This window comes from Catharus ustulatus, chromosome 16, assembly GCF_009819885.2.
Source record: "Catharus ustulatus isolate bCatUst1 chromosome 16, bCatUst1.pri.v2, whole genome shotgun sequence".
Taxonomy (NCBI): domain Eukaryota; kingdom Metazoa; phylum Chordata; class Aves; order Passeriformes; family Turdidae; genus Catharus; species Catharus ustulatus.
In genome coordinates, this window is record NC_046236.1 from 14,700,783 (window position 1) to 14,712,289 (window position 11,507).

General features: G+C 45.7%; 1 protein-coding gene across 1 annotated transcript; it reads left to right on the top strand.

Annotated features, from left to right (window-relative positions):
* Positions 1-592: 592 nt before the first annotated feature.
* On the top strand, positions 593-8,071 carry TEKT4 (tektin 4). Its single transcript, XM_033074253.1, has 6 exons — positions 593-1,128; positions 2,639-2,709; positions 4,531-4,674; positions 5,599-5,821; positions 6,752-6,906; positions 7,734-8,071. The coding sequence occupies exons 1-6, from the start codon at positions 610-612 to the stop codon at positions 7,951-7,953; spliced, it is 1,332 nt and encodes a 443-aa protein (XP_032930144.1). The 5' UTR covers positions 593-609; the 3' UTR covers positions 7,954-8,071.
* Positions 8,072-11,507: the final 3,436 nt, after the last annotated feature.

Below are 11,507 nucleotides of genomic sequence, written 5' to 3' on the forward strand. Positions count from 1 at the left end.
CTTTCCTCTTTTCTTCTCCTCCTTCCTTGTCCCCCTTTTCCCCTTTATTTTCCCTTTTCCCTTTTCCTCGACAGGACCAGAGTCATAGATGTTGCCTCAACAACGAATATTTGGCAATAAAAGCAGAACAAGGAGCACAAATGGGTTCGGCTGAGAGGCCTAAAACCATCAGGGGCTTTCTGGGCTCCAGGAAAAACCAGAGGGGCTGGAATTGGGATGAAATCCCGGCATCTCGGAGCCTCCTTTTTCCCAGGGGAAACACCCCCAGCTCTCTCAGCCGTTCTTCGAAGGATTTGTGCTCCAAACCCTCCATCTCTGGCCAAGTTCAACATCCTTCCTACTGTTCCATGGGAGCATCCCCAGCCGCCATGACACCTCCTTCCCGCCTTTCCCCGTCACCATAGCAACGAGCCGCCGTCACCACGGCAACGAGCCGCGTGGGGGGCGGGCGCAGGAATCCGACCCACCAATCAGCGCCGCTCCCGTGGCAGATCCTCTCTCTGATTGGTGCATGCCGCTGTCCATCAAGCCGCCGGCCCGCCTGGTCGCTGGTTGCCGCGGTGACGGGAGGACGCTCAGGCGGGAGCGGGGAGCGGCGGACGCTCCGCCATGGCGCAGCCCGACGAGCCGCTGCCCCCGGTCGTCTCCGCCCGCCCGCTGCCCACCAGGATCTGCGATGTGGTCCGCAGCGACAGGCCGCGCTCCTGCTGCGGCATGGCCATGGCCGGCTTCCGCACGGCCAAGTACCAGCTGCCCGAGTGGCACCGCCGCAACGCGGGCGTCTACTACAGCGCGATCACGGCCAGCGCGGAGGCGGAGCGCGGCCGCGCCGAGTCCAAGCACCTGGTCAAACAAGCGGCCGCCAGCGCGCAGCGAGCCCAGGAATACTCCAAAAGCACCCTGAGCCAGCGCCTGGGGGACATCCAGTTCTGGAGGATGGAGCTGCAGAAGGAGATCATGGAGCTGGACGCCGAGACCAACCTGCTGGCGGCGCAGAAGCTGCGGCTGGAGCGGGCGCTCGATGCCACCGAGGTGCCCTACGCGGTTGTGATCGATAACCTGGAGTGCCGGGAGCGGCGGCAGCCCCCGGACCTGGTCATCGATGAGGTGGAGACGCAGCTGCTGAAGGTGAGCAGGGCCTGGAGCGCACAGCCCTGCCACTGTTCCGCTTTTGGTGACATCCCTGCCACTGCTGCCCTGCCACTGCTCTCCTATTGGTGACATCCTTGGCACTGCTACCGTGTCAGTGACATCCCTGGCACTGCTGCTGTGGTGAGGACAGCCCTGCCATTGCTGCCTTGCCACTGCTGCTGTGATGGTGACACTCCTGGCACTGCTGTTCTATTGATGACACCCCTGGCACTGTTCCCCTTTTGGTGACATCCCTGCCACTGCTGCCCTGTTGGTGACATCCCTGGCACTGCTGCTGTGGTGGGGACATCCCTGCCATTTCTACTGTGGTGGGGACAGCCCTGCACTGCTGCCCTGCCACTGTTCCCCTTTTGGTGACATCCCTGCCACTGCTGCCCTGTCGGTGACATCCGTGGCACTGCTACCCTGTCAGTGACAGCCCTGGCACTCCTGCTGTGGTGGTGACAGCCCTGCCACTGCTGCCCTGGCACTGCTCTCCTTTTGGTGACATCCCTGGCACTGTTCCCCTTTTGGTGACAGCCCTGCCACTGCTGCCCTGCCACTGCTGCTGTGATGGTGACACTCTGGGCACTGTTCCCCTTTTGGTGACACCTCTGGCAGTGCTGCTGTGTCTGTGACACTCCTGGCACTGTTCGTCTTTTGGTGACACTCCTGGCACTGCTCTCCTTTTGGTGACGTCCCTGCCACTGCTAACCTGGCACTACTCCCTTTTGGTGACACTCCTGGCACTGCTGCTGTGATGGTGACACTCCTGGCAGTGCTGCTCTATTGGTGACACTCCTGGCACTGTTCCATTTTGGTGACATTCCTGGCACTGCTTCCCTGTCAGTGACACTCCTGGCATTGCTGCCCTGGCACTGCTCCCTTTTGGTGACACCTCTGGCACTGTTCCCTTTTGGTGACACCCCTGGCACTGTTCCCTTTCAGTGACACTCCTGGCACTGTTCCATTTTGGTGACACTCCTGGCACTGCCGCTGTGAATCCTGATTAATCTGGTTCCAGGCATGGGGATGTTCCCTATCTCAAAACTCAACAAGGAATTAATTTATTCCATTTAATCTGATTGGATCATGGAATCCTGGAATGGTTTGGGATGGATGGGACCTTAAAAATCATCAATTCCCACCCAAAAATCATCAATTCCCACTATTCCCACCCAAAAATCATCAATTCCCACTATTCCCACCCTGTCCCACTATCCCAGGTTTTTCCAACCTGACCTTGGACATTCCAGGGATGAAGCAGCCACAACTTCTCTGGGAATCTTCCTTCCATAATAGGACAGCAGATTTCCCATGGAATCCAGAAAATTCCCAGATTTTTCAGCCTCCCAGGATGTGGTGACTCCAAAATCCCAATTTTTACCATAACAAAGTGAGAACAGCTAAGGAAATTTAAAGATTTAGCCACAAATTGCTCCTCAGGATTGTGTTTCCTGCTCTGGATGCAGAAAAATTCCAGGGAATTCTCCCTGTTTTTCTTTAGGAAGCAGATCTGATCCGGGATATTCGGGATCTTCTGAAAAGAATGATCATCCAAGCTACCACCCAGATCAGGTAAAACATTTCCCAGGATTTTTTACCAAAGAATTCCTGGGATAAAGGTGGCTGCAGATCTCAGCCAGGCCAGGAACTGTGGAAATTCCATTAAAACCTCTGGATTTTCACTAGATTTCAATTTCCCTGCTTTCCAGAACTGTGCTGGATTTATTTCCCAGCACTAAATTCCAATGCTATAGAAATATTCTCTGGATTTCTTCTTGGGAATATCTTTGTGTTATTAAAAGGATTTTTGGGATCAAAGGAGCTCCAAGAGGGAATTTTTTTGCCAGCAGATGTCAGTGTGAACTTTCAATCTGAAATTTCTGAGTGTTCCTTGTAGTTCCAAAGGATTATTTGCTTGGAATTTCAAACAAACCCTTTGGAATGGTGTTACTGTATCCTAAAACTCCACCATTATAAAGGAATGAACTGCTGGAAAGTTCATATTTTAGTTTAAAAAATTCCTTTAATCTGCTTCTGTTCTGCTTGATAAAAGAAATCTTGTTTCTTTAAAAAAGGCTGTAAATTCCAATTAATACAAAGTAGCTCTGTTATATTAATTAGAACACGAAAGAAACCTAATGAGTTTAATTAGGGGGTTTTAATTGTTTTATTATAATTTTAGCCCCCTTTTAGTCCAAATTTAGCCCCTTTATTCCTATTTTACCCCATTTAGCCCCATTTTAATCCCATTTTACCCCAATTTTAACCCCATTTTGGTCCCGTTTTGGCCCAGTTTTAATCCCCATTTAGTCCCATTTTGGTCTCATTTTAAACCCATTTTATTCCCATTTTCCAGGAGAATTCCCAATTCCTTGGCTGACAGTGACACCTGCTGTTGCCAGCTGATAACAACCCACAGGCTCTTTGGAATTTGGAATTTTTTGAATAATTCTAACTAAAAACAAAGCAGCAATTTTAATCTGAATATCATTCAGGATGATGCAGTTCCATGGGCAGAGACCTTCCACAATCCCAGGCTGCTCCAACCTGGCCTTGGACACTTCCAGAGATCCAGAGGCAGCCACAACTTTTCTGGGAATTCCATTCCAGAGCCTCCTCACCCTCAGATTGGAAATTTTCCCAATATTCCAAAAAAATCAGGATTCTCTTCCAGACACCGTCACATCGGAGGTTTTCCCAGTATTCCAACAAAATCAATCTCCTTTTCCAACCACCCTCACACTGGAATTTTTTCCCAATACACCAGAATTTTCCCCCAATATTCCAATAAAATCAGGCTCCACTTCCAACCACTGTCACACTGGAATTTCCCTCAATATTCCGTCAAAATCAAGCTCATTTTCCAACAACCCTCACATGGATTTTTTTCCCAATATTCCATCTCAATCAGGCTCCACTTCCAGGCACCCTCACACTGGAATTTTCTCCCACATTCCCACAAAATCAGGATTCTATTCCAGGTACCCTCACACTGGAATTTTCTTCCATATTCCCACAAAATCAGGATTCTATTCCAGGCATCCTCACACTGGAATTTTCTCCCACATTTCCACAAAATCAGGATTCTATTCCAGGCATTCTCAAGCGGGATTTTTTTTTCCAATATACTGAATTTTTCTCCCAATACACCAGAATTTTTTCCCAGTATTCCATCTAAATCAAGCTTTTCTTTTAGGTACCCTCACACTGGAATTTCCCCCCAAATCCCATCCCAATCAGGCTCTTCTCCAGGAACGTTTGGGATTTTCCCGCCCACAAGAATTTCGCGGTTTTGTTTCCCAGCGGGACACAAAGGGTGGAGCCGCCCTTCCCAAGCAGAGATGCCTTGGGAATTCTCTCACTTCCTGCTGAGCTGTGATCCCAATTTTCCAGATCCAACCGGATCCAGAAGGAGAACTGCGAGGTGGACTGGTCAGATAAGGTGGAGACGTATCACATCGACGATAAATGCATCAGCTACTGCGCCGACAGCACCAACGTCCAGTCCCACCCCAGCTCCGTCAAATTCGAGGAGAAGTGAGTCCTTCCCAGGATCCTGCACGCCTGGAACGCTCCAGCCCAGCTGGGATTGGCCATGGGAAGAGCTTTGAGTTGGATCTGTGGTTGTGTTGGATGTTCTACATGGAGTATTTGGGTTGGAAGTTCCTGGAATTTCCAACTCATCCAATTCCAACCTCAACATCTTCCACCATCCTAGGGTGCTCAAAACTCCATCCTTGGGTTCTTCCAGGGATGGGGCAGCCACAGATTTTCTGGGAATTCTATTACAGAAATATTCTTATTCCTATTCCTATTCCTATTCCTATTCAATTTCTATTCTATTCTATTCTATTCTATTCTATTCTATTCTATTCTATTCTATTCTATTCTATTCTATTCTATTCTATTCTATTCTATTCTATTCTATTCTATTCTATTCTATTCTATTCTATTCTATTCTATTCTATTCTTATTCTATTCCATTCTATCCTATCCCCACTTCCATTCCACTGCATTCCATTTTAATGAATTTATATAAGGATTTTTATTGATTTATTAGAAGATTTTTATTGATTTTATTAGAAGATTTTTATTGATTTATTGAAGAATTTTTACGAATTTATTTAAGGATTTTTATTAATTTATTGAAGATTTTTTATGAATTTATTTAAGGATTTTTATTGATTTATTGAAGAATTTTTATGAATTTATTTAAGGATTTTTATTGATTTCTTGAAGAATTTTTATGAATTTATTTAACGATTTTTATTGATTTCTTGAAGAATTTTTATGAATTTATTAGAGGACTTTTACTAATTTATTCAACCCTGTTCCTCACGAGAAATCCTGACCACAACCAACACCTGAACCAACCAGAAACCAAAACAAGGCAGAAATACCTTGACAAATGTCTTTTTAAAGACAAAATTCCCATTTTGCTCCCGCCCCTCGTTCTTGCAGCGCCTCCACCCCGAAATCCTGGGCGGAATTCAGCCACGACAACATCTCCAGGGCGCAGCAGGAGAAGCTGGCGTCGGTGCAGCTGCGCTCGCTGATCAACAACGTCATCCACGACGCGTCCGAGGACCTGCGCATGCAGCGATCCGCGGGCAACGAGGCCTTCGACAGCCACTGCCGGCAGCTGGACGAGGCCAAGCTGCGCCTGGAGCAGCACCTGCAGCAGGTGGGATTTGGGATTTGTGGGATTTGTGGGATTTGTGGGATTCGTGGAGTTCTGGAGTTTATCCGCCAAAAGAAATTGGTTTAGTCTGCGTCGGGGTTGAATAGTTTTGTGTTGGATTAACCGTGGGCAATGAGGCTTTGGACAGCCACTGCCAGCAGCTGGATGAGGCCAAGCTGCACCTGGAGTGGCACCTGGAGCAGGTGGGATTTGGGATTTGTGGGATTTGTGGAATTCTGGGATTTTTTTGCCAAAAAAATTGGTTTAGTCCGTGTCGGGGTTGAATAGTTTTGTGTTGGATTAACCACAAGCAACGATGTGTTGGGCAACCACTGCCAGCAACTGGATGAGGCCAAGCTGCACCTGGAGCAGCACCTGCAGCAGGTGGGATTTGGGATTTGTGGGATTTGTGGGATTTGTGGGATTTGTGGGATTCATGGAGTTCTGGAGTTTATCCGCCAAAAAAATTGGTTTATTCCGCGTCGGGGTTGAATAGTTTTGTGTTGGATTAACCGTGGGCAATGAGGCTTTGGACAACCACTGCCAGCCGCTGGATGAGGCTAAAGTGCACCTGGAGCAGCACCTGGAGCAGGTGGGATTTGGGATTTGTAGGATTTGTGGAATTCTGGAGTTTATCCGCCAAAAAAATTGGTTTAGTGCGCGTCGGGGTTGAATAGTTTTGTGTTGGATTAACCGTGGGCAGCGAGGCTTTCGGCAGCCACTGCCAGCAGCTGGACGAGGCCAAACTGTGCCTGGAGCAGCACCTGGAGCAAGTGGGATTTGGGATTTGGGGGATTTCTGGGATTTCTGGGATTTGTGGAGTTCTGGAGTTTATCCACCAAAAAAATTTACGTACAACAACCAAGAACAGATATTTTTGGGGATGGTATTTATGAGTTGAATTTTATTTTTGCCTTGGAATTTCCTCTGCAGATCCTGAAGGATATTGGGGAGGAGGAAGCCAACATCGTGAACCTGAAAAAAGCCATCAGGGACAAGGAAGCTTACCTGAAAGTGGCTCAGACCCGGCTCTACGACAGATCCTTCAGGCCCAACGTCGAGCTCTGCAGGGATGAGCCCCAGTTCAGGTCCTTAAACCAAACCCAATTTAGGAATTAACCCCAGCTTAGATAATTAATCAACTCCTCCAAGGCTCCTGTTCCGTCCCAGTGTGGTTTGGGGCAGATTTAAGCATTTTTTCACCTCACAACTTTGAGTTTTTTTATTCAAAGTCAGAAATAACTTTTTGATTCTGTAGCTGATCCAATCTTTTCCTGGATTTTTCTGAGGTTTCTCTGGATGAATTTCAGAATCTGTGATTGATCTTTATCCCAAATCCAGTCTTCACTTTGATTTATCTGAGGTTTCTCTTGATGAATTTTTGATTCTGTAGTTGATCTTCATCCCAAATCCAATCTCTTGGATCACCATTCCCTGCTTTTTCTTGACTTAACCCAATTCCTTCCAGGCTGATCTTCATCCTAAATCCAATCTTTACTTGGATTTTTCTGAGGTCTTTTCCTGATAAATTTTTGATTCTGCAGTTGATCTTTATCCCAAATCCAATCTTTTCTTGGATTTCTTCGAAGTCTTTGCCTGTTGAATTTGGGAATCCATAGTTGGTCTTTATCCCAAATCCAATCTTTACTTGGATTTCTCTGAGGTCTTTTCCTGATGAATTTGGGAATCCATAGTTGATCTTCATCCCAAATCCAATCCCTTGTATCACCATCCTCTGATTTCTCATGACTTAACCCAATTCCTTCCAGACTGATCTTTATCCCAAATCCAATCTTGGATTTCTCTGAGGTCTTTACCTGATGAATTTGGGAATCCACAGTTGATCTTTATCCCAAATCCAATCCCTTGCATCACCATCCCCTGATTTCTCATGACTTTACCCAATTCCTTCCAGGTTGGTGAGCGAAGTGGAAGAACTGGCAGTATTCCTGGAGGCCCTGAAGAGAAGACTGATGGAATCAGAGCAGAACCTGAAGAATTTGGAGGAGACCAGGATGAAGCTGGAGAAGGAAATCGCCGTGAAAGCCAACAGCATTTTTATTGACAGGCAGAAGTGCATGAGCAACCGCATTCGCTACCCCGTGGACCTGGAGGTGGCGAGTTACAAGCAGTGATTTCTGTACTCAGCCTGGGGAAAAACACAATTCCTTCTTTTCTATTGAGCCGTTGGCAAGTGTGGAAAAAAAATCTGTGAGCTTTCATATGGAATAAATGGAGAAATTATACATTTAAGTGTTTGCGTTCACTCAATTCTCTTCTACTGGGGTTAAAATTCCTTTCCTTTCCTTTCCTTTCCTTTCCTTTCCTTTCCTTTCCTTTCCTTTCCTTTCCTTTCCTTTCCTTTCCTTTCCTTTCCTTTCCTTTCCTTTCCTTTCCTTTCCTTTCCTTTCCTTTCCTTTCCTTTCCTTTCCTTTCCTTTCCTTTCCTTTCCTTTCCTTTCCTTTCCTTTCCTTTCCTTTCCTTTCCTTTCCTTTCCTTTCCTTTCCTTTCCTTTCCTTTCCTTTCCTTTCCTTTCCTTTCCTTTCCTTTCCTTTCCTTTCCTTTCCTTTCCTTTCCTTTCCTTTCCTTTCCTTTCCTTTCCTTTCCTTTCCTTTCCTTTCCTTTCCTTTCCTTTCCTTTCCTTTCCTTTCCTTTCCTTTCCTTTCCTTTCCTTTCCTTTCCTTTCCTTTCCTTTCCTTTCCTTTCCTTTCCTTTCCTTTCCTTTCCTTTCCCCCATAAAAGCAGAATTTAAACCACCTTAAAATCAATTTATCCCATCTGCAATGTATCCATAGCATGTGTGCCTATTTTGGGGGATTCCATCCTAATAATTAAATAGGAGTGAATATTTATTAAGAATAATAAGAAATAGGAGTGAACATTTATTAGGAATAATCACAATATCCAGGTGGAAATAAAATATTTATAGCTTGAAATGAGAGCAATAAAACTGAGGATCGCCCTCAGCAAGGAATTAAAGCAGCTCAGACATTGTTAATAAAAACACTCAAATTTTCCACAAATTTTTCCAATGTACCCTTTGGAAAACCACTCCCAATCCATGGCACCTGTTAAGATGAATCCAAGGATTTTTAACCTTCAAGGTAATTAATTTTAATTTTTTTTTTCAAGGGGAAAAAAAAGAAAATTTGACCAGCTTGGGAAGGCAATCCTGAATTTCCCCTTCAGCACCAGGATGGAGCTGGTGCTGTGTTCTGGCTTTTCCCTGGAAGCAAAGCCTGTGGATGAGCTGTTACCCATCATTTTATCCATCATTTTATCCATCATTTTATCCACAATTATCCACAGCAGCTCCCCCAGCAAATGCCACCGGGCCATTATCGGGCACTTGTTGAATATGTGACGTGTCCTAAATGACCAGACCAAAATTTTATCATTTCCTGCTTTACTGGGATTTTTAACCTTTACAAAGCTGCTGCTCCATGGGGGGAAAAAAATTCCTTAAAGGCAAAATTCCCACCAAAAAAACCACCAAAAAAATCCTGGCCAGGGATATTTGCAGAGCCAATTAATGGGGTGTGCTATGGAAATTCCTGGGATTTTGTGTTATGGGAATTCAGGATTATCCAGGAATTGCTGTTCCTGCTGAAAGCTGCCCCCATTCCTTTGGGAATGCCAGTCCTTTGGGATCCAAGAGTTTGGGTTTTCCTTTGGGGATTTTCATGGATTTCTCCTCATGATTCCCTTTCATAACCTGGATGTTGGATCCTGAGGTGAAATCCCAAAATCCTGGAATGACTGGGGTTGGAAAAGACCCTAAAGCCCGTCCAGTTCCAACTCCAACATTTTCCACCATCCCAGATTTTTCCAAACCTTGAACATTCCAGGGATGGGGCAGCCACAGCTTCTCTGGGAATTCCATCCCAGCCCAGAATCCCTTTCCAAAATTCCATTTAAACCTTCCCTCTTCTTGTTTAAAGCCACTAAATATATTTATAATATAGAATTATTTTATTTTATAGGATTATGACTGAAGGGAAGAACCTGGAGCAGCCTTTATCCCACTTTTCCCAGGATTCCAAACAGCACTTGGAAAAAGGGAAACCTCAGGGTGGGAAACCTCAGCCTCTAATCCATAAAAAGTGAAAAAATGGGCTGGGGAAAAAAACAATCCAAACATCCCAACACATTTAAACAAATATCCCAACAGATTTATCAAATATCCCAACACATTAATCAAATATCCCAACACATTAATCAAATATCCCAACGTTTATCAAATTTCCCGACATTTATCAAATATCCTGACACGTTTATCAAATATCCCAACATTCATCAAATACTCTGACATGTTTATCAATTATCAAAACATTTATCACCCTCTGCTGATAAGAGAGATTTCATTCCCAGCCTGTTTGAAAATTGAAGGGGGAAGGGTTGGGAAATTCCGGTGGAACCGCTTCATTTTTTCGTAAAATCCGAATGTTTTGGGTTGGAAAGGACTTTAAAAACCACAAGAATTCTGGTTTTTAGGAGCATCACTTCTGCTGGGGTGGAGCTCACCTCATTCCCACCGTGCCAAGGGCAGGAAAATGTTGGGAAGAGCTGGAGAAGGATCCCAGAGCAGTTGTGCTCCACAGAGAGAATTCCCTCCCCTCCATCCCAAACCATTTCCCTGCTTTCCCTCTGGTTATTTTCCCACTTTTCCCACAGGGAGCTGCGGTGTCAGTCCCTGTGATTCAATTCCTGGGGATAATTGCTCTGCAGGGAAAATGGAATGAAAAGCAGAGTAGGCAGAAATGAGATTATTGCCCAGGCTCCACCGAGCTCGCTGTGCACGGATGTTCCCGAGGAACTGCAGGGCCCATTTGTCTGCAGTGGAAATGTTTCATTCCTGGGAAAACAGAGCCAATTTGTCAGATTATGGTAATTATTTCAGACTGGATCGGCTGGACAGAGGGAGGCTGGGAGCTGGGAAATTAAAAATTCCGGAAAAGCAGCGAGGAGCTGGGCTGGGAAAGCTGCACAACCCCAGGGGTGAGCAGCTTTGGGATGGGGTTGTGGGGCTTCTCTTCACCCCAAATTTTGTATCCATGAATCTCCCCTTCCCTTTTCCTCTTCTCCCTTTTTCCCCTTTTCCCCTTTTCTCCTTTTCCCCTTTTCCCTTTCTCTCCTTTCCCCCTTTCTCCTCCTCCCCCTTTTTTTCCTTTTTCCTTTCTCCTCATTCCTCCTTTCCCCTTTCCTTCCCCCTTTTTCCTTTGCCCTTCCTTTTCCATTTTCCCTTTTCCATTTTCCATTTTCCCTTTCCCAGCTCCAGTCAAGCCCTCACCTTCCCAACCCACCCCAACCTCTCCCTTCTCCATCCTCAAATTTCAGGGACCATCTGCTGGGATGGAGCTATTCCACAGGTGGAAAAAGGAGGGAATTAAATAAACACCAGGAGCTGGGAATAAATTAAACCTCATTTGGGAATGAATAAAAATGGAAGGGCAGAAATCCGCCAGGGAGGTAAACACGGTGTTCCTGTTTTCCTGCTGGGATTTGCCAGAGGGAAAACGATCCCAAATCTGGGAAATGCAGGAAATCAGGGATCCCATTTCCCTCCAGTGGGATTGGGAACTGAGGAGAAAAGAAAGGGACAAAGGGATTGGAATTTCTGTGATAATTTTAGAGAGCAATTCACTCATAAATCAAACTTTCCTCTTATTTTATTAAAACAGGAGCAGGG